General features: G+C 31.3%; 1 protein-coding gene across 13 annotated transcripts in view; it reads right to left on the bottom strand.

Moving 5' to 3' along the window:
* The window catches only part of LOC126745199 (zinc finger protein 574-like), a 250,094-nt gene that overhangs the window by 65,659 nt on the left and 159,544 nt on the right, over positions 1 to 24,891 (bottom strand). For 7 of the 13 annotated variants that reach the window (XM_050452937.1, XM_050452929.1, XM_050452939.1 and 4 more), the window contains 4 exons: positions 22,244 to 22,413; positions 18,121 to 18,319; positions 17,704 to 18,062; positions 14,762 to 14,860 (listed from right to left, as the gene is read on the bottom strand). In XM_050452937.1, coding sequence (XP_050308894.1) covers positions 14,762 to 14,860; positions 17,704 to 18,062; positions 18,121 to 18,319; positions 22,244 to 22,387 — 801 coding nt within the window. In that variant the 5' untranslated portion in view covers positions 22,388 to 22,413. Of the gene's footprint in view, positions 1 to 14,761; positions 14,861 to 17,703; positions 18,063 to 18,120; positions 18,320 to 22,243; positions 22,417 to 22,658; positions 22,677 to 24,891 lie in introns of those variants that run through there. The other 6 variants (XM_050452931.1, XM_050452935.1, XM_050452934.1 and 3 more) reach the window with 3 other exon arrangements.

Here is a 24,891-nt window from a genome sequence, read left to right as displayed (position 1 = left end):
AAGTCAACCGAGCACTGGCGTGCAAATCTGGTTTTTTCTGTAGAGAAGTTGTAAGTTAATATGAAAGAACAAAATGAAGTAATTATATTTTCTAGTTCAAATAAGTAGAAATAAGTACAAATTTAAAAACTTTTTTTAAAGAGACCTATATTAAAATAAATAAGTAGTTGAAGGTGGTATACCATGCTTAACATCGATTGCTCGAATTTATAAATGATTGCGATAAATTAATATTAGGTAGTAAAACCCAAAACAGAAAATTTTGAAAATAAGAAAATGTAACAGAGACATGCTCATCCTTTTTGGGTAAAAAAAAAATTAATTAATATAAGAAAAAAATTGTGATGAAACCTTACAAATTACCTAAAATAAAAAAATAAAGTATTAATTAAAGGTTCATCAAAACACTGCAATATATATTTTTTTTCATAAATTTAGGATCGTAGTTGGAGAGTATTTGCCAATAATGGTGAATCTAATTTTAGTATTAGTTTATTTTGACCGTAAATCCAACAAACTTTTATTAAACTTTAATTTTAAGAGTGTTATAAAAAAACACTTTTATAAAGCGCAAATAAAATTTTAAAACTCACAGGTCAGATCAGTGTAAATAATATTAATTCAAAATGTTAAAGTTAAATAACTTATAACTTCTCACATAAACAACCAAACGGCTATATGTATTGTATTCTATAGCTAATGATTTATAAATTTCTCTAGTCGGGTAGCAATAGTATGTACAATAATGTTTATAATATATTTCTCTATTAAAAATATCATAAATATATTTTTTTAAATAGGAAACAAAAATAGTAATTAACACTAAGGCGTCCTAGATGCTGATATATTATTAATATAATAATTATTCTGGTAGAAACTCTTTGTTAAAGCTAAACTTTGGTTAGTGTATATAGAAAAACTAAGCCAAATTAGCTTTCATTTCTTAAACTTCTACCATTCTATGTCGCCCCTCTATGCTGTACATCATACCTTATTTAAATGTATGATTTATATCGTATTAGTATAATTACAGGCTAAGTCCTCCTATTTTGTATAATGATTATTGCTATGTATTACCAAAAATGGTATTATTTATTGACCCATATTCATTATTTACATAACAGTGGATGTTGGACACTTAATGGTTTTTTGTGAAAAAATAGCTTGCTTCATTCAAGGCTACTTTTTCACCCTCAAACAAACTAAAAATAAAAATAGAAAAATTAAATAATTAATCCTTTGTTAAACGAATAAATCAAAAGTGTTTTTTATTTTATTTGCATACTAGTAATAACCCTGTATGGTACAAAAGTTCATGAATCCTTGGAAATTGCTTTAATTTAATATACGGTATTGGTTGTCAGATGATTTACGTATAAAATACCCTATATCTTTCAATGATACATTGGATTCTTCTATAAGTTACACGTGTGTGAGTTTATTTAGCTGTAAATGAATCTGAATTTTTAGAAATTTTAATTAATCTATGATATTAGAAAGGGGCTAACATTGTGCGACTTTACGATACGGGATATCGACTTTTTTTATGAACAGATTTGCAGACTAATTTTTAGTAGATACGAGCTATTATTCATAACCTTGTGCATTATGTGACATCAAAATATAAAGTTCTTGATATTACTTTATTAAAAAAAAATTAAAATTAAAAAGGAAAAGCTGTTAAAAGCTGTAAAAATGGTGGAATTCATGCTTGAGTTTATTTAATTTAACCAAAATTTAATTTAAAGGAACTGTTTTTAACATGAATCTAGTCTTCACTGAGAAAAAGCTAAAAACTAAAACCTTAGGTATTCACGATGTAAAAAATATGAATACAAATATTATAAAAGGTTGGTTCACAAACTTAAAAAAAAATTAAGAACCTGTATCTTGATAATTAGAGATTTGTTACCTTTATGTTTTATCAATTTTTTCTTATTTTCATTTGCCCTATCACCCATTAAAATATTTGTACTCATACCTTTTATACTTAAGTTATCTTAATTATTATTTTTTTTATCAATTGTGGCAACTCGATTAAACAGAATTTTATTTGTAGTTTTAGATCTATCTAAGAGAAAAGAACTAACAGGCTTCTAGCAAAACCAAAGCAGCAAAGTTTCTAAAACCTCACTATTTACTTAGTTTAGTAAAGTCTATGTAATAAGTAATACAGATGGGACTTCAATACCGATACATTTGGCTGAGCAACGTACAACACCAAATATTTCAAGTCCTCGGTGAAGTGGCGCATGAGCATCTTGTAGAAACTGATTAAATAACAGACATCACTAATTCAAGTGCTTCATCTTTAATACAGAGCAACATTTAACAGCAATTTCGAAAGCCAGTCTTCTGTGAAGAACATATGAGCACCTTCGCATACAAAGTAATAGAACTTCTATCTAAAACTATTTCTAAGTACCAGAAACTATTATATCAAATACTTCCTATTTAGAGTAAACTTGCTTATTAGAAACAGGCAATTTGCTCCTTTCCAAGTCCTTCCAACTCCTGTTCAAACATCATTTCTGAGGATTTTAATCAAGCCAACGACGACTATATCATTGAAGAAGATCCCAATTTTTCAAATAAAACAGCTAAAAATGAAAGAAAAACAGACAATATGATGAGCTTAGATAAAGATAAAGTGAATGAAGAAATTTTAGTGAGAAACAGGAAGGCAGATACGCTAGTTTCGAAAGAAATAAAGATAAAAAAAAATCCTATGGAATAAAGGGACGATAAAAGAAAAACGACAGGTGTATCTCTAGAATGCACGAAATCCACACAGCATTTCTGTGGGTCGTTCTTGGAGGAAAAGAAGAATCTTATGTTCCGAACTTTTTGGTATAAAATAAACTGGAAAAAATAAAAGGCTTACATAACATATGTAAGACAGAGAAACAAAAATGCCATTGAAGGGTGAAACTCAAGTGCAAGCGCGGATCAAATAAAATCAATTAATTTAAGCCAACCAAAAAAAAAACCTAGAGCGCGAAATTAAGAATATCGACCAGTTAGCTAATTAGTCCATCGTACATCGAGCAAAAAAAAATTCACAAAAAAAGTGAAAGGTAAAGATAAAAGAAATGCTATCAACCACAAAAATTGCACTTTTACAGTGGAGCCTAAAGGTCCACTGTAAAAGTGCACCGTCTTAAATGCCACATATTATAAAAAGAAACTAACAGTTCATATAGGCTCTACTTATATATAGCCCTACTTGTATGGTAAAATAATACAGAAGGAGATTTGTGTGCATCTACTTTTGCATTCATCATTAAAGAATAAATTGAAGAAAACTGTAATGACCGAAACTTGCCTGTTATTCTGTGGCTGGTGCTGTTACTAGAACAGAAACTCTACACTTTTCAAAGCGCTTCTAAATATTTCTATAAAAAGTAGTTAAGTTATTATTCAGACATATTTGGAGAAGAGTCACACTTAGATAGTGTGACAGTATCCATCATCGATTTTTTTCGTTATTTGCAATGGACTCGCGTAAATTCCGATGGCCGCCAAATCTTGTTGTTTATTATGGACTTACAGTTTAACGTGGCTTCCGAACCACGTATGTTTCGTTTTTATAAGACAAATGCCCATGCCAGGATTCGAACCTAAGACCACATGATCGTGAACACTTTGCCTATGGTGCTACCGGAGTCGACAGAGATGAAACCTAAAAATCGTAGTCCACACGATTTTATAACATGTAGTGAAGAAGCGCGGATATAACTAGAAATTCTTAGATCTTTAAATCGCAAATCCTTAATCATGAGTTTTTAAAAAAATTATGGATCCTGCGAACTTGCGTATAGAAATATTCGACATGAAAAAAGATCCGACCATCCGAATGTACGATCCAAAAAAAAAAAAATTTGTTCAACTTATTTCAGAGGTGATTCTAAGCCATTATCTATGCGGACTGTCAATACCAGAGACTTAGAAATATCGTCGTACCCTAACATATACAACCAAAGACTAAGTATAAAGAGTAATAAATAAACCGATTTGCAAGATCTACCTTAAGGTCTTGCGATAGGTTTATTTTTTTTACTTACTGACTGTCAAATGTTTTACAACAATTTACCTAAAGATAACAAGATTTAGTTAAATATTTTAGGAAGTTTTAGTTTAGTTACTTTATTTTTAGTTATGTTTTTTAAAGCATAGGTTTCTTTGAAGTTAAGTCGACATATTTTCTTAGTATTTCACTTAACATCAATATGTGTGTAACTTCTAATAAACTTTGTTTTATACAATTTTTGTTTCCTTTTTACTACCTGATTTAACTTAATACTAAAAACCCGTATCTAAAATGTATGACATTAAATTTTTGAGGATACCTCGTATCTACACAAAAAAAATGCAAAATATTTTTTATTTTTCATTTATTAAAAAATGAAATTATTCTTTTTTAGGTCAAGAAAAAAGTCATGTGTTTATTAATTTTTTTGTTTAAAATCGTATTTTGTCTCTCTTGTAAAATTCACTTGATTCAGATACCGGATATTACATATTACAGATAGGCCATCGATATGTTGATTATCAAATATAAATCAAAAAAAAAACTTAAAGTTAAATAAATATTTTACAAAAAAATATAATTAATACCAACTAATACGAAGGCCAATATACGATATACATAAATTAAAAAACACTTTTTAAAGGTTAACTATTATTACTAAATCAACAAATTTATCGAGACTATTACCAGGAAAGCGTCCAATGTTCACTGCTATGTTAGCGCTTGCCCAATTTAATACTGAAATTTTACCGTTCAGTGGAATGCACTCTAGTCTCGCCGAAAGCAAAATCAAATGAACTGATTTTCACTAAAAATCTGAATTATTATTAGAAATCATGTATAAGTCAAAATATTGGGTGCAATCGTCAATAAGAAGAAAAACGTCTACATTAAAGTGAATACTAACTGAAAAGTAGTTTAAATAAATTGGAACCGTAAATCCAAGCAATAGAGTATTTAATCATCATTTAAATGTTAAAAAAAGCATTTTTTTAAATTATTTTGGCAAAATATTTTAAAGTGTGTATACGCTGGGAAATACGAAACTAAAAGTATAAAATTTATCCAATATGGAAATTATAAAATATCTTACCACCCAATAATTTACGTTATTTTCTACTGGGCTATTACCAATTATTAAATATCTAACGATTAGTCAACTAAAAACAATAATAACAATGTAAAAGGTCAATACTTTCACAATATGTACTATTATTATTAATAGTAATAATAATAAAAAATTATTTTTATCATTATTATTAGTATAATAAATGGTCAGGTATAAACGTATCTACCAACTATTAGAGTACCTTTTAACTAAGTCATAATAGGTCTATCACAGCTCTTACTCATTAGCAACATAAATTTTTAGCCTTAAAACTGACAATATTATTACGTTGGGCAAGCGCCTAGCGCCTAGCTATCCCACGATAACTAATATCCTTAGTACGTTAATGTTACCTGACCAATAATGCAACTGTTGATGATTGCTTCACGCGTATCAAAAATCTTTTTTTCATATAAATGTTAAAATAAAAAATAATTTTTAAAAAATTGTGAAAATAACATCGGTGCAAATTTAAGAGTTGTCCTAAGACAAAGCTTAGTTTATAAAAGTAATAAAAATTAACAAAAGCATATTCCTTACTTAGTAAGTCATAAAATAAAAAGTCATGTCATATTTGAAGTGAAATTCTAAATGTTTAAAAATATATAAATACATACTTATTAAAATAAAATGGACTGTAGAAGTTTACTTATCTTTATTTAATTGAATTTACTATTATATCTTTAAACATAGATTAATCAACTAAACAATTAACAATTCTAAAAAAGTACCATCTGCAAATAAAATAGTCACTGATGCTTATAGTTTAATAAAAAGAAAAAACAAGGCAATGTGTCGCTTGTAAAAACTGCTAAGTTACATACATGTCCCAATCTGGGAATGTTAAAGTTATCAAATTTAATTGCCAATTTGTGTATTTTTAATCCCATATATTTCAGTCATGGAGTGAAATTTAATTTATGTCAAGGGACATTTTTAATTAAAATCTAGAGAAATTATTTTAAATTTTACAGCTCCTCAGCCATATACGAAGATCAATTTATAATAAACGATTAAGTTAGGAAAGTCTTAATTGCTCATCTTAAGCTGAAAAGTTACTTTCATGCTGATTACAAAACATTTATTCAAAAAAGTATATTCTCCTGAAAAAAATCAATTATAAAAAATATGATTTCATTTATATGTAGTTTAAGGAACAGTATATTTTAATACAGAACAAAATAAGTTGTTTTAATCGCTTTAACAGTGTTAAATTACAATTTAATTAACGCGATCAAGAGAAACAGCTATTGTAACATTATCATATGTATTACTTTTTGAAAGCAATTTTTTTTATTTATTAATTTTATTTCTGCACTTAAAAAATTATTTTATGATCAACATTTAACACTCCTAGGTTTTAAAACATGTAATTAAAATTTATTTAGGCACTTTTATCACTAATATTTTTATACAGGGTGAAAAATGCTTTTTATTTTGCTACCTACGATGCTGTCTTCGATGTAGTAGTTTTTAAAACATTCATCTTACCATCGTAGCGTTATTCTTAAAATTCTTAAACATCTTACGCCTATGCTATTTGGCGTGCCTAAAAAATTACAAAGTATCCGTTTCTGCTCAGGTATACAAGAAAATAGGGCGATAAGAGTAAAAAAATGTATTTTATATGCTTAAGATGAAAAATGTTACTGTCATTAAAATTATTACACTTTTATTTCGATTTTTTGGACCAGAAATAATATCTATTTGCAACAAAAGTATAAGTAGTATAGTATAAGTACAGTATTGTGCATAAATATAGCAACAAGCGATGTTTTCAAAAATATTACTTGCTCTTTTATTTATTCCATATTATTTCTTTACTTTTAAGTACACGCCTCTGTATTATTTATAAATATACCGAGATATCATAAGAATGCCAATGCAGAGTAAGGAACTTCATGTTTGTTTATTTAGACAATGTGCATAAATATAGCAACATTCTTGTTTCGCATTTATTTTATCAGTTAAATATCGATTTACCTGCTGTAAAGTTGTTATTTTTGAATCTCAGAATTAACTTAAAATGGGTCGCTCAAAAACCGTCTCTGGTGATGTAAGAAAAATTATTGTGAAGCATTACGAAAATGGTGTTAGGCAGAGTGACATTGCAAGAAGCTTACGGCTACACAGGTCAATCGTATCCAGAGTTTGCAAAAAATTTCGCCTTACTGGAACAGCTGCACCGGCGCCCATTCCTGGTAGACCCAGAAAAACAAATTTGAGGATGGATAGGCAGCTGCTACTAATTTCCAAAGAAAATCCTTTTTTGTCTTCTTCCCAAATTTTGGCAAAATTAAAAGAGGGTGGAGGAGTAAACCTCAGTTCCAGTACCGTAAGGAGAAGATTACTTAATGCCAACTTACCTGCTTGTCGCCCCGCCAAAAAACCGTTACTCTAAAAGAAGAACGTCAAGGCTCGTTTTCACTTTGCCCAATCTCATGTCCACTGGTCTGTAGCTGATTGGAAGAAAGTCGTATTTAGTGATTTAATCTAAATATAATTTATTCAGAACTGATGGAGTGATGTACGTCAGACGCCCCAGTGAACAAAGATTAAACAAAAAGTACATTTGCCCCACAGTTAAACATGGAGGGGAAAATATTCTTGTATGGGGATGTTTCTCGGCTCGTGGCATGGGACCCATAGTAAGAATAGTGGGCAAAATGGATCGTTTCATGTACAAAGACATTCTGCAAACACATTTAGTGCCATATATGGATGAAGTCCAAAACATGCTTCTCAATTTGTTAAGAGGTGGCTATCCGATGAAAAAATAAATGTAATGGTCTAGCCATCTCAATCGCCAGACCCAAACCCTATAGAGAATTTATGGCAAAGATGTAAATAAAATGCAAGACGATCTAAATTTTGATTTAAATAATATATATATATGGTTGTGTGATAATAACTTGAGCATTAACGCGGCTAAAACAAAATTTTGTTTATTTGGAAATAAAATTAGATTAAATGAAGTTAATTTAAATACAATAAATATCAAAATTAATAATGAAGCAATTTCCTACCAAAGAGAAATTAAATATCTGGGTGTTATTTTGGATCCACATTTGAATTTTTATTCGCATATAGACAGCATAACACGCAAAATGTCAAAAAAAATTAATTTTTTATCGAGAATTGGCAAAAACCTATCTATACAAACAAAATTATTAATCTATAATAGTATTATTGTGCCGCATTTAGATTTTTGTTCTGCACTCCTGTTTGGTGTTCCGGATTACAGGATCAATAGACTTCAAATCATACAAAACAGAGCCATGAGGGTCATACTAAAATGTAATAGATATACACCGGTGGATAATATGCTAAATGTCCTAAATATTTTGGCAGTAAAACAAAAAATATTGTTTAATACATGTATGTTTGTTTTTAAATTAAAAAATAAATTGCTACCAGAATATATTTGCGAAAAAATCACAATATTTAGTGATTTGCATAACTATGCTACCAGACAGCGAGGGGATTTTGTACTAATGGGGAGACATACTTTTTTTTTATCTTAGTTAAGGTCTTACATTTTATTGTTTCAAATTTATGATAGTTTTAAGTTTTATATATATATTTTTTAAATTATCTGTTGTCATTTGTTGGTATAATTTATACTTATGCCTATAATACCTATTTGTTAGTTTACTATATGCCATTTAAATTTTCCTTTTTATTTTTAGTTATATTCTAAAAATTTTCTTTTTTTGTAATTTTTTGTAGCATGATGCTAAATAAAGAAACATTATTATTATCATTATATTGACACCAAAATCAGGCACCTAACATGCTCTAATACATACTATTCTCTTTGAAATAGTGGAAAAGGCTTGAAAAGAAGTGAACAATGACTATATTATGAAATTAATTGAGTCCATGCCAAGACGATGTGCTGATATTATAAAAAAAAAGGGGTACTACACGAAATATTGAATTGATTCTAATTTAGTTGGGTTATATTTTTTTAGAATCAAAACTATTTTTTGTTGCTATATTTTTAAATAATAAATTTGCATAAAACAATTTGGTGTTTTATTTATTATAACACAAAAAATATGATAATATGAAAATATAAACAGGTTCTAACTATTCTTGCAAATAATATATAAACCTTACTTATAAAATAGATACTAAAAGATATATAACAGGAAAGTTCAATGTTGCTATCTTTTTGCACAATACTGTATCTACAGCACAGATAAACATGTGAAAATAGTTTTTATTTACGGGAAAGAAGATAAACGTTTGTTAAAAACAGATGAAATATTTAACCAAAGGCATCCAAAAGTTACGTGTACATTCGCCAAGTAGCTGCAAAATTTCAAGAAATTGGTACTATTGCAAATAAAAAAAGGGATGAACCAAAATTACTGGAGAAAGCAATGCAAATCAAGTACACGGACTATTTGGTACTTCAATTCATAGGGCTACAGCAACCGGATGATTATTCTGATTTACTACTAAAATATTTAGGCTACATAAATTTCATATCTATAAAAAGCAAACTCTCCAAGAACTTAATAACTAATGAGAAGAACTTAATACGTAATGTTTAGAAAAATAGATTTTTTTTTATTGTTACAGCTTGAATTACTGCAGAGCCTCGACTCATCAAACATATTTGCTTTAGTAATGAGTGCACTTTCTATGGTTATTAGGATGACGAGAGCACCACTACTACTAACCCATAACCATTAAGGGTCGCCTCCGATCCGAAGATCGTATCCTAAATCTCATCAAAATTATCCTCTGGATGTTTTGCAGTAAAAATGGCAAGACATGAGCTTGGAGGAGTGTTCGTATACGTTCAACGTACTTCTCTCCTATTGAGTCGAATCTTTATTATGGCGTGCCTTTTTGGGGTTTAAGCAAGAGGTTAATAAATATAATCTGTGTAATTCAAAACAAATTTGGTAGATACCTATGTTCTGCTAAATAAACTTATCAATACCTTGCACACAACAAACATAAGTTTGTGTCAACTTTAAAAACTAACCTGAGGCAACATAAATTTCAGAAAAAATTCGCGCTTTTATTTGATTTTTAATTCTCACTGAATAAAATCTCCACCTTCGAAATGGTTTTACTGGAAGGTAAAAGACGAAATGCGTATCAAACTGGTTGTAGACTTATCAGGAGTAATATATTTTTAAAAATTCAGAGGTTTACCCAACTGGCTGTCAAAAAATGAATAATATGAATAATACAACAACGATTGTATATTCATTGATGAATCAATGATCAAATATGCAATGTGATGTAATCAATTCATCGGCAGCAAACCTATATGGTTTGGTTACAAAGTATGGGCACTAAAATATACTAAGGATGGATATCTTGTTAATTTTGATCTTTATTAAGTCAACGATCCTCGAGAACAAGTGGATATCGGAAAGTTAGTTGGAAAATGTGCAGCATCCATGATTTTGATGTTGAAAGTATTACCACAGACAAACTTACTATATATAAGTCACTCACTTTTATAATTTGTTTACCGGTGTGAACTTATTACCGTTTCATCAAAATTTAGGTTCTGGCGCAATTGGACCAATTCGAGAAAATAAAATTACAAAATCATGTCCGTTGACTAAAAAAGAAGATTTTTAAAGAAGAACAGGAGTTTTGTAAACAGATTATTGAGAGAAATAATGGTTTTCTATTTATGTGTGTGGATAGGTAATGCTATCGTTACTATAGCATCAACGAGTACCGGTGTTCAATCCAGAACGACCATAAAAAAGCGCCACAAAAAAAATATCATGATTTTTTGTCCTCATTGCGTAGCTGTCCACAACCATACTATAAGTAGAACTAATCTTACAGATTGCTATATACCGAATTGGAGTTCGCGGTAAAAGATGGTACTGACCAATTTTTGCAAATAAACGCAGCACTGCATAATGTCTGGTACCTTAGATGCAAGAATGAAAAGATATCAGCAATTCTTTTTAGAAGAGAAATCGCTCAAGCTCACCAGTTACAAAACAATTGCCAATATTCTTAGACGAAGCTCTTTCTCAAAGAATGTGCTTACAGATATCGGTGCTCACAGTAATTTTTTTGGCCATAAAAAAGTCTTCAACGCCGAGGGACACCACATATTGTTTCCAAGCTCCAAAAAGAAAAACAGTAATTCTAATTATTTATAATTATTTCCTACAAAACAACAAAAAAAAAACAAAATAGTTCAAAAAAATTCTTGCCGTTAAAGAAAATTATACAGAATACTCCCACAAAGTTATCACTGGGGCTGTTATGTTGGGGAATGCAATTATGGGTGTGTTATTTATAGAAGAAAATTTAAATGACGAAATGTATGCTGACATGCTAGAAAGATTTATCGAACCTCTGATAGTTCATGAATTTTGAAATCAAAGAGACGCACGCTTCGTTCGGCCATGGCTAAAAATGAATAATTAAATCAATAAGTTGCATGAACTAACAAATAAATAATTCAAGAATGATGAGTTTTATTTAGAAAAACATTTGTAAAAGGAGGAGTGAATATTATTGTTATCTGGATAATAATGAACATTATTTCGAACATTTTAAAAGTTAATAATAAAAAATACAGTTTTTATATTTTTAAGTAATAGTATATTAAATAGTCAAAAAAAGTACTACATCAAGGCAGCTTTGAAGGATACAATTGAGCCCCTCCTTTATATGTATAGAAGTTTTCAGCATTTTGTTTTTTTGGTCCCTCAAATATAGCGATTGTAAGTTTTCAAATTGTCACCCTGTATGTATATTATATTATTAGTCACCTATATTGGTTATAAATAAATAACCTTATACGCTTTTCGAGTAATTTTTTTTTCAAATAAAAAAAAATTTCTAATTAATAAATTTTATTTAAAGACTCATGAAGTAAGGAATATTTTATAACCTAATAAATTAAATATATGCATTTTTATTAAAAGTATTAGGTAATGGAAATTTAAACATTTTTATTTAAATGTAAAAACCTTCATTATAATAAGCACTAAACATCCTATGGATAGTAGTGCTTTCAAAAAACTTTGGATATTACTATTTCAGATAATTTATAGAAAATAGTTATTAACAACTCGATTGTAAGATCAAATTTAGTTTTTACATTCAATTATCAAAAAATAAAATATATGGTCAAATAAAATAAACTGAACATTTCAAATAGTGCAAAAAAACCCGCAAAAATATTTTACAAATCTTACTGCATGTTTTATTTGCCTTTTTCAATGCACTATAAAAAAATGAGCCTTTTAATGAGGACTTTCCTCTTCTGTATCTAACGGACTAGGCGACAGGAACTTCCGCACGTATTTCGGATAGTGAGTTTTTTCGTGGGCTTTTAAAATCGTGGACCGGGAAAACGTCTTACCGCATAAGCTACACCTAAACGGTCTTTCACCCGTATGAACTCTGCAATGGTCTTTCATATGATGGCGTAGCTTAAATGCCTTACCACAAAATTCGCACTTAAACGGTCTATCACCTGTATGAGCTGGGAGATGAGCTATAAGAGCCGCTACATCAGGGAACGATTTACCACAAAATTTACACAGCACCACACCACCTGGTCCACTTGCTTGAGAGGCTGCTTCGTCCAAGTCCATGGGAGTGGGTGGTTGATCTGTGGGATCAGGAGGCTCGCCTCCTCCTCTTGAATCGGCCCAACTATGCAACGTTTGCTCCGCTATACTTAAGGGAGGCATTACACCGCGCTGCTCTCGATACTTTAGAGTCTCCAAGCTATGGCTAAGGATGTGCCTGGTCAATTTACTTTGATGGGGAAATGTAATGCCACAATAAACGCATGAGTAGATCCTCGGCGGGGAACTCGACACTCCAGGGTCACCAGGGTCATCGGGCCGTTCCTGCAAACCGACAATGTGTCGTTAATTTTACAAAATTTCTAAGTTTTGTAAAATTAGCGACTTCATAAGCGATCATCAACTTCTTGCCGCGTGTGTGGGTGCGCGAGTCGCGGCGCCGCGGACAAGAAGTTGACGCTCGTGTCGGCCTGAGGGCGGCCCGGCGTCGCCCCGGGCGGCCGCACGCGAACACACACACGCGGCTGTTCTGTTGATTTTATGATCATTTATATACAAATTTAAAAACTTAGTATAGCATTAGCAAATTATACCAATTATACCAGTTTAATAAGAAAGGTATTAAAGTATCACTACTACTTAGTTTACAGCGTTTATGTTTCCTAAACTTGATTCGTGCTTCATATTTTGATAAAATAGTAGCTAAATTTTTTTTAATATCTCCATTCATTAATATTTGATAAAAGGGATTTTTGATAATATGGCTACAAAAATTAAAAAACGTTAAGGAAGCTAATCAGAGGTCAGAAGTCTTACTATAAAATCATTTGCTATTCTTTCTATTTCCCTAATTAATTAAATATATATGTCAAATAAGCTACCTTTAAAAAAATTATTTAACCTAGCAGTTACATGTCTTCATTCTATACAGTGGTTAGTTGTTATTGTATTATGACAAATTTTGAACAATATGAAGTTCTATGTCATAGATACAGTTAAGTAACAGATAAGTTTTTGTTAGTATTTATGCCATTACCGGTAAAAACCCTTGTACTTCAGTACTAGGCATAAAGCGGTTAAATTCCAATATTTTGTGTATATTACTGAAGTAGCAAACGGCAAAATTCTGTTTTTTGCAGATTCCCTTTGCGCCAAATAGCAACCACGTATTTTACGTTATTGTTTTGAAATAGACCTAAAATTTCCACGTGAGCAATAAAAGATTTGTTTATTTTTTGCACTTTCTGCAGTACTACAGTTAATTGTACCTGCTTTTTTTTTAAAATACTAAAACTTTTTCTTTTTACTCAGGAAGCTGTTAACATAGAAACATTAAATTAAAAATTTTGAAAATTACATTCTGATAATCAATCTGAACAAAGTACTAATTTAGTTGCCACTGCTCAATTAAAAATATATGATTAAATTTTAATAAAAAAAATTAATTTACAAAAAATAAAGATGCCCTTATGCGAATAATGGCGTGAAGATTAATTTAGGCATAGTTTTTTTATACTAAAATATATAAGTAATGCAAAATATTAAAACGTATATAATAGAAAAAAATAATTTTTATATATATATAATATGATGAAATTTTAATAAAAATAAATCCAAACAAACATTAAAATTATTTATTTAAATAAAATGCTTAAGTTAAGTACTTTTTAAAATATCATAAGAACTAAGATTACAAATAAATTTATAAGTAATTTTTGCATCCACTCTATAAAAAAATCACACGTTAACAGTGTTTTATCATTTAGGCTTTGTGTACATTTCAAAATAAGCAACAAAGGTAAAGTAACAATGGAGTCTAAAATAGCTTAATATAATCAAGCAACTCGGCCGTGCACTTAATGAAAAAAAAACTTAAAAAAAAACTAACTTATTTTCAAGCATTTTAATCTAATTTAATGTGAGTACTATTTAAAAACATGCGTATAGTAATTATAGTATATTTTGTTATGGATATTTAGGTTATTTCTTTTTTATACTGAAAAATTATTTTTTTATGGAATAACAAAAGTGCAAATTGAAGTAAGTATTTGTCCTTTTAATTGGAAAAAGAACAATGCTTACCGAATCATGTGGTAATCTAGAATACTCCGAAGAACTTTCACCGCCAGAATTTTTATCATCTATCCCTCCTCCTCCCCAATCTACTTCTTTTTTAAGACTCTGCAATATAAAAAAAATGAACTAATATTTTTTCAAACATAAAAATATGTTATATGTTTTATTAGATTAGGTAGTATAAATTAAAGTATTTTAAAATTGATGAGAAAGACTTTCTCATGATGGATTAGCTACAGTAGATCGGAAACTTTCTTCAAAGACTCATTTTTTATGATTTCGAGGGAAGTAGCCAGCCGAAGGTTGTTATGCGTACAGGCTTCCTAATATACCCATCGTGACCCACCGAGGAGAGGCCAATAGCCTTGGAAAAACCAATGAGGGTCTCTGGTTTGAAGAACTTAAAGTCGCTTGGTATACGATAGGTATCCCCCAATAAATTGAACCTAGCGTGTGTGAGTGCTAAGCACATCCATGATGACGTGCTTTGCAGTTGTCCTCCTCCAAACACCACCGGCATTTATTGGGTTTGACCGCAATGGGTGTTGGCGCCTTAAATGCCAATGTCCGGTTACTAGTAGAATTTCGCATCTTCTTAAGTGTAGTAGAATTCTAATAAGAAGCAGAGGGATCGCCTATGTGTGCTTTAACCTGTCTCATGCCAACTGCATCCATTTCCGAAGGGTCCACTTGTCCAGCAGATTCTTACTAGCTATACCTATCGATTATTGATATAGGACCACGCAGATATTAGTCTAGCAAGAGAGTCCGTTTAGTCGTTTACAGCATGTCCTATGTTCAGGCACCCAGACAAGCTGAATCGTGCAGCCTGCTTTTACCAGTTCCTCCAGAGAAAAGTTGGGTCTGACAATAAATGAATAAATCCAGTGGAGGGTTTTAAGGGAGAGATGCCAGGTGTTGCCAAAGGCCTTTTGCAGGCATATAGCACGTAGATGACCTTCTTATTTCTGATGTCTGCCTAATCGTACCAGGTTAGCTTGGAATCTAATGTGATTCCCAGAAATCGCACTATCCTAAAATATTGCAACTGTACACTATCTCATTTTGGATCAGAGTGCAGGGTATCAGGGTTCGCCATCCTGTATTCCTTTTGTAAAACTTTTAAAGCTACAAATAAAAATATCTAAACTAATTTTGTTCCTGAAGTATAAAACGTACAAAACATTTTACTTTTTGAGATGGTATTTTTCATGCTCTGTATAACACAGAAAAAAACATAAAACTAATTATAATACATATTTTTATATGAAAGTCAGTGGTGTATTTAAAAAATTTATTTAGAGCAAATTTTTAAGATTGAACCCAAACTTGGTATTTTTTAATGAAGCACTCCATATATTTAAAAATTATTTTTTTTTGAATCCCTTTTTCTAAATATGAAAAAATATATTTTATTCGCCTTCGCCTTTTTTGTCAAACATATATGTTTACAAGAAAAAAGACATTTATTATTATTATTATTATCCACCGTTTACCAAATTGAAAACTTAAATAGTTTCTAACTACTCTTAAATTATGTCTGTACTCATGTATTAAAGGCATGTCCTCCAGCAACTCTAGCATATTATTTTGTAATATATTAAAAGTTAATTTAGTTATATCTAAAGCAGTTAAGCTACCCTCAAAAATTGTATATCTCATTTTAGTGCCCAATACAGAGCATGTAACACTAAAACCAAATTAGTTCCTGTCATTTAAAAGTGATATGTTGCTTTTCTTGATACCAATGTCTTGTGTTTTGCCTATTGAATTTGCAGCTGCTACTTATATGGGATTCCCCAGATCATATTACCCTTTTTTCAAAACCCGGATCTTCATTAGTTTTTGTTAAAAACCAATTACATAATTTTAGTGGCTCTTCAAGATGCAATCCTTCAACAATTTTCACCTTATACGGTTTAAATTTATGCTTTTTTAAAAATGTTTGCACTTTAGTCTTTAAAACTTCTACCTCCTCCGCTATGTTTCTACAGATAATTTGTAGTCCTGCTTTCACACACGCTAAAACATTAAATTCGCCAGCTTCATTTTTTCTAACAAGAGGTTGCCTAGGTTTTGAATAGCAGCCATAATTTAAAAGATTGGATTTTAACCGGAATACCGTAGCTGGAGATAGCTGACATCTTTCTGGAAACCTAATAAGATGTGTTTAATTTTTTAAATTTTGTAACAAAATAAAATAAATCGATTCTTTACCTATTTATATATAATTGCAGCGCTGCTTCGACAAGAATTTTAAATTTTTAAATAAAATATTTTATAAAATTTAATAAAAAATTTTACAATATCATACTTTTTAAAATTTTGATACTCCATGTCTTTAGCGTAAGCCATCGCTATTGATTTGTATTGAATCTGTTGGTGTCATAGTTTCCATGAATTTAATATACAAAACATTTTGTATGCATGCTCAACTTTTATGCTTGTGTGAAATAATTTATGACTTACTAATAAAAAAAAACAAACATAAATATGGATTTTTCTGATTTTGAAGCTAAAATGTATTAAAGATTAAATTGTGATACATACATTGGATCAGAAAAAAAATTTCAAGAATTTGAAGTTAATGATTGATATAATGTGTTCGATTTAACAAATAAGTTTGTTTCCAATCTTAAAAATACTGCTTAAAAAAAATTAAACGCGCTAGTAACTAAGCCCTTAAAATTGAAAGTTGTAGTCTAATTTTACTAATATTGTTTTAATTTCCATTTATTATTTTAGAGATAAGTTGATGCTCTCCTAAAATAATCAGAAGATGTTGGTAAAAACTCGCCTTATTAGTAATATGTTTAATTACTTCCTAAAAAACATAATCAACCAATCATCAAAAAAAAAAAAAAACTAAATAAAAGCAATAAAGGGTCAGAATAGAATATACTATTTGGGTATTTTTACAAAAGGAATAAATATGTCTAAAGGCTTACCAAGGGCACTTGCTGAATGGGCGGCAGACTCGATGGCCCCGGCAGCGACGGGTCACAGTTCAAAGGTAAGGGAGGAGGTGAAGGGCGGCACTGGGGTACAGAGGGCGGCGGACCAAACGCGTTGTTGTTGATTGCGTTGGTTATTACGGGTGGTGGTTCTGGAGAACCGTTTTGCGAGGGTGGCCTTGGCACTGGCTCTGGGGACTGTCTAGAAGGTGGTGCGGGTGCTACAGGTGAATTGCGGGGAGGCGGCGTTGGGTCACTCGTGTCTAAAGATGGCGGCCGACGATTAACAAGTTCTTCTGGTTCCGTTTGCTCAGGCGGTTCGGGTTTGTATTCTCGAGTCATCTCAGCAAGACCTGAAAAAGTATTGGTATAAATAGTTTGTTGTACATTTTAGAATATTTAATAGCTAACCTTTTACTTTTAAGCTCTCAGCTGTTTGCAGCAGCCTACTGAGCTGTGCGTATTCAACGCGCACCTCGCCCTTGTACATGAACTCGACTATAGTGCGCAAATCGTTGAATCGCACGTCTTTTAGGATAACTATAGGGTGGCGTGCGGGATGGTCAACGAAGAGTGCTCGGAAATAAGCCGAGCAGGCAGATAATACAACCTAAAATTCAATCAGGCTAATTAGCGCCCTAATATAATATATAATTACTATTACTAAGTTTACACATTTCGAAAAAAATTTAGACACAAGAATATGTATGTAAATATATTTCCTTTAGTCTTTCGGCTTACTGAATCCGATGACGTTGACCGTGTTCCACCATCATGTCAAGTTTTTGAGATAATTGATATTGGTATTACTGTATTGTCGCTAATACTTACACCTAATCGCGCATCTTCGTGTCGTTAATACTTTGAATTTTTTGTCTTTAAATGTTGAGCATCGGTCGGTTAGAATGCCGCGAAACGTAGTATGTAAAGGTAGCAAAAAGAAGTTTTGTTAAATTTGTGGCGGAGATATAGTTTCGAAACAGGAAAACGTGATGTTCGATTGGCTGAAAAATGCTTATTAAAACTTATTTGGGTGGTGTGTATAGAGGAGAGGGAAAATGAGTGCCAGTTTGTTATGCAACGTATGTCGAACTAACTTGTACAAATGGTCGATAGGTGAAAAAGCATATTTTTCATTTTCATTGCCAACGTTTTGGACAGAGTCGATAAACCACGTCGATGATGTTATTTATATAGGAGCGTCAGTGAATACAGTGGTGGACAAAAGTATGAAAATTTGTAAAAAAGTAGCAGTCAACACTGCTTGATATCGTAAGCATTGATGAGGTTCTGGCAAACTTCCACAGAAATCTTCTTTCTATTCTTCCTGTACGGTTTACTTTAGAAAATGTTTATGTTTGCTATATTTTTTTTTCAAATTTCCCTTCCCAAATGATCACAAAGGTTCTCATAAGTGTTGAGATCTTAAGGCTGCGCTGGCCATTCCAAAACATTCACACTATTTTCAGCAGATTTTTACTAATTTAGAGGAGTGTTTTGGGTCATTGTTCTGTTGAAATGTCTAGCGTGAGGATATTTCTTCCTCCGCATAGGGTATCATAAGAATAAAACGATCCATTTTCTGGTCTATTTTAACTATAGGACCAGTACGGAAAAGAATCACCACACTATAATATATCTATAGTATATCCTACTACCATGTTTCACTGTTGGAGTTTGATATTTAACACCGAAATTTTTGCCCACTCGTCTTCTTACATATCGTTTTTCATCACATCCGAAGAAGCTAAACTTGCTTTTGTCGCTACAAAGTACGGTGTACCGTGCCGTACGATTTTTTTAGGCAATAAGTTGTTTCTTTACAGATATTTTACCCATAAGGCTAGCTGCACACAGGCGCCTCCGTACAGTCCTATTATACTCACATTAACGCTGAACATTTCCGTTACTTCGTTAGTATCATCTGCACATTTTCTTGGACTTCCAACAGATAATCTTCTTATTGTTTCTTCAATATTAGGATTTTGTAAGTAGTCGATTCTTGAAGTAGAGTGACTATAATATAGCGGGTTGTGAAGGGCGGCAAGACTTTTCTTCACAAATGAAAATGCCAATCTCTTATCAAGAGTTATGCATTTCGATGAGTTTACTCATCATCATCAGACTCTAACATTACATAGCTGTGGTGTTTACATGTAAACATGATCTTTGGCTGTATAGCTAGCGAAACGATGAAACTGGGCATGTGATCTCTAAATATATTGAGAATGATGGCTCAACAAACAAGTTTTTTTCCAGTACACACAAAGGCAGCGGTACGGTAAGTTAAAGTAAAAAATTCGTAAAAAATGGGTAAAATTTTCCGACAATATCTCAAATTTAAAGCCTTTAATTGACCTGACCTGAAATTTTCACGACATAGGGTTCCTGGCAGCGTCATGTCTGTATATTTTTTGGGCCAGCTCCGTATACAGGGTTATTGCGTGAAAGAGTGCAGGGGCGAATATGGTTAAAAAAGTGGTTAAAAAAAATTAAAACTGCTTCGGAGGCTAAACTAGATATAATTTAAATTAAAAAAAGTGTTCAGGAAAAATGCTTAGTTTTATAGGAAAAATTACATATTTTGACACTTTTTTACAAAATTAATATTTTCTAGCATTTTCAGTTTTTTAGAATTCTTCGCTAATACTTATTTCGGAAAAGTTTCTATGAAAAAAAGAAGCTTTATATATTTTTAAATATTAAACACTATAATAAGCCGATTATTTAAGTGTAATAAGAATTTGTTCTAACATTAACAATATTTAAAATATTTGTATTTTCGCATTTTATTTATTTGCGGCGTTTCTGTACGTTATTGGAATATGAAACATCATCTATTAGATCCCAAATTTAATTTTACAAGTGCTATAATTTCAGAATTCCAGCTATATTACGAGAAGATAAAAAATGCATTTTTCTCAAAAAAGTCAACTTTGCTCAATTTTTTTCTTTAAACGTCACCACAAGGGTGAAATAATCTAATATGTAAATATTCCTTAACATTTCTGCTAAATTAAGGCGGTACCTCATCTTGTTGAAAAACTTTTTCTAACTCAAATTTATAAGGATTGCCTTTAATAATCTCAAGGATCAGAGGTGCTACTGCATTTTCCAACATAATTTAAGTAAAGGTCCCCGTGTTAAACTGAGGGGCCCAACAATGTGATTTCCTAATATGTCAGCCCTTTCATTCATTTTTTCTGGATACTGGGTGTGTTTCACAAAATATGTGGGGATTAACGTCGCTCCAATAACGGACATTTTATCTATGAACATTACCATTAAAAATAAAGGTAATTGATGAAAATTTATCATTCAAAAATTCCTCACTGAAACAAATGTTCTTTACATAAGCAGGTTGGCGTCCTATTTTTACGGATCAAATTGATGGTTTTTAAGTATTCTTTTCACAGTAACCGAAGATACATCACACGTGTCACCAGCTATGAAAGTAGACTATTGTAGATCTCGCATCATATAACTATAATATCCACCTGTTTTTCGTCTAGATAACTGCGACGCCCTAAATTCTTCTTACTGGCAACACTACCCTATCTTGGGAAAATTAATTTCTGAATTAGCTCGCGAATATATTTTCGACATTCTGGATGGTTAAGAAAGCGAACATTAAAAATTCTTTCCGCCTCATATACATTACAATTTCCACTGTAAATGAAAATAATTTGAATTTTATCCGCACAGGGACGTGGGTAAGGCATTTTCGATAAAACTAAGGTACAAATAAAATTGCACTAAACGAAATAGCAAAAATAATCTTTCTTTTCGGTATTTTTCGCTGATTAGGGTATAAGTAAATCAAATTAAAAGGTTTGTGTGTGAAACAGTAACTTTTATGATAATATTATGACAGTGATATTAACAAAAGATAAAAACTCTACAAATAAAAATTAGTTAAGCATATTATTTACTTCGCAAGTCACACCCCTCAACTCAATTTGTTTACATAAATATTTTAAATTGTGAACCTACATTTGCTTATTTTGTTTATCAATGAGAAAGTAAAAATTGCATAAATATACAAGAGGTGGCTAATTGAATGAATTTAGATTGAATTGGAATCCCTGAATTTGGGATTACGTAACATCGCCACCAAAAATTAGCACACCATTAAAAATGATAAGTTATTATATTCTGCTAGTCAAAGATGTAAAAATTAAAATTTGAAATTTTGGGGCTTGTTATGTTATTGAACTAAACTGTCGATATCTTCAATCTCGCAAACAGTATGAGCAGGCGTCTCCAAGCTTGCATAAATGCTAAAGGTGGAAATTCACGGTATTAAAATGTTTATCAATACCTTTATTAAGAAAAACTATCAGTTTGTTGATTTTACATTGTCTTAAAAATTGTCCATCCCGATATTAAAAAGAATATCTTAGGAGTAATAAAAATGTTTACAAGTAAAAGTAATTAGTTCATTAGTAATGAGATTTAAATCTATTTTTGACGATAAAAAAACTTTCCAAAATTTAGAGTTATTCGAAATTTTTTACTCTAAGTGTAGAATTACCTTGTGGGCGCGAATACAGCGTCCCTCGTCCGCGCACGCCAGCGTCACGTCAACAAGGCGCTCGTCGCGCAGCAGCTGCGCACACACACCCAGCAGGTTGGCCTGGTGGTTGTTCCAGCGCAGGCAGTAGTGCTCACTCCCCATCGCCAGCCGAGCGCCGACTACTCAAACTGCTGAAACAAAAAAGCATGTTGACTATAGTTTTTAACTAAAAAATTAAATAACTAATGAATTAAATAAATGTTCTATTGATTTAAAAAAATAGTCCATTTTTCTCAAAGAGACCTATTCATAATATATATTCAGAAGGTAATGGGACACAAACTCGACGGTTTCAAAGTATGTTTATTTTTAAAAACTGTGACAGTATAAAAACAACAAATAAAACGAATTACAATATTAAAATACGACCTACCAGTAAAATTATTAAATTAACGACACAAACATTTAAGTTAAAATAAAAAATTTAAAAATAAAATGTTTAAAGCAGAAGTAAATAAAAGAAGCAGAATGAGGTTAATTTGAACGCGAGAGTAGAAATAAAAACCAAAAAGCGACCTACGGGTTCGCAGGCAAGCATCTAAGTACCCAACACTTAAATGCGCTATCTATAGATCGTGATTAAGGTTATCAACAATTAAATCGGGTTCAAAGGTAGTAGTTCAGACAAGACAGTACAGGACTCTTTTTGCCTTTGTAATCTTCAACTTTTCTAACTTTCAACTTTTCTTTAGGATTTTTACGTTTTTTGAAATGTAAGGAGAATGTCCTGAAGATAATAAATGACTCGAAAAATCCGATTTGGTTTTTCTTTGAGACTATCGCAGCTAAGTTGTAGCGTTTTTATTTTTTTGATTACTTTTATGATGTAATAATTTAATATTGTATAGTACTGATCGTGACATCCAGTGTCTAGTTAATATCATCGTAAAAATAAGAACTCCTAGATAGCGTTAGCTGTTCTTCGCGTTGTATTTTAAACAATTTACTGGCATCAGGTTGCTTTTGACTAACGTGATTTTTCTATCTGTCTGTCTTTGTCATTGGTCACGTACGCCATGCTCAAGGATCAATTTTTACGTATTGGCATTTTCAATACCGGGCTGTTGTTGCCATTGTTTTTCCTGTAATTTGAATACTTTGCCTTTTGGGATCAGATTGATTTCCGTACTCGCTGCAACTTACAGCTTAGCAAGACAACGTTGTATTGTCAATTTTTTGTAAAACTGGGCCTGCGTGGGATTATCCATCGAAGAGTTAGCCAGAAATTGCGTTTTGGCTTTCTTGCCAAATGGTGTGCCCTTGGGGTTAACAAATTTAATTCCTTGAGGTTGGGATTCGACCTCAAAGTTACCTCATGGCGACACTAGTTATGTAATATAAAAGATTACTTCTATACACTTTATTAAATCCCTCCAACATCTTGGAGTCTAAGCCTAATTCCTATTTTTTGTTAAATGATTTCTCATGATTTTTAAGGCGCCCATATTTCAAGGTTTCACGTATTAATTTTAGGGTCTTATGCCGGGTCATAAGCCAGATCTTATGCTGCGTCCTTAACCAAGTCTTAAGTGAAATCTTAGTCTTAAGGGCCATCCCAAGATCACTCCGACCCATCTCAGGTGCTGTTCCCATTTGTCATCATGAATTATGGCTTTACCAGGATTTCTTGCCTCTTCATGACGTTATTGATTGGACCTTAGTCACCTGCTGTCCTTGAATCTGCACAGTGGGGTACCAGGTCAGAAAAAAGAATGTGTAAGCAATGTTACGATTTCTTTTTTGTATTGTTATTTCGATTTTGGAAATGGTCATATTAGCTAATTTATACTATTTAATGGCTTCCTAATTTATTAATTATTGTCTAGTGTCTAAAGCTTCTTATTGGAAATTTGCACTATAATGTAAATTGCATATCTACTGAAATAATACTTTTCTTAATACATTTTAATTTCACTATCCTAATTTTCATACCGTATTATACATATGTAAGCAACCTCACTGAAAGGCTTATTTTTTTAATTTGATTTAGTACATGTTGTTTATGATGATGTTTATAATTTTGGTGCATAGAGCTTGATTTTAGGGGTTGTTTTTTTAACAAGAAACTCTCTTATACATTTTACAACAATGATTTATTTAAGTGAAAGGTTACACAATGAACATCGACCAGTAATTGCATAATTTTATAATATAGTAGTGTTAATAATTAAGGCTTATTTTATGTTTTACTATGAATTAGATTTCCTAACATCATTTTTGTTTATGTGAAAACCAATTTGTCAGTTAAAGGTTCTTACAACTGCACTTTAAATAAACACATCAAACTGGGTGGCGCCCACAATTTAAAATGTAGGCAACTCTACAATAATTCATGCCAACCCACCACCAATTAATGTTCTCCAGACTGATAAGCTGCCGTTAGCATATGTGCCACTTTATTAAAGACTTTCAACATCACTAAATTTTTATAAAAAACATAAATCTAAATAAAAAAGGCGGTTACAAAATGATTAAACTCTCGATAGAGTTATTGTTAAATAAAGTGTTAGAAGTTTTGAGTGCTACCTGTAAATTATATTGTTTAGTAAATCTAACTTAACGGGAGAAAATACTACCAAGATAAGTGAGGCAATCTAATTTATTGA

This window comes from Anthonomus grandis, chromosome 15 (genome assembly GCF_022605725.1).
Source record: "Anthonomus grandis grandis chromosome 15, icAntGran1.3, whole genome shotgun sequence".
In the NCBI taxonomy this organism is placed as follows: Eukaryota; Metazoa; Arthropoda; class Insecta; order Coleoptera; family Curculionidae; genus Anthonomus; species Anthonomus grandis.
The sequence above is the reverse complement of the archived record's forward strand: the minus strand, read 5'-3'. Positions and strand labels throughout refer to the sequence as shown.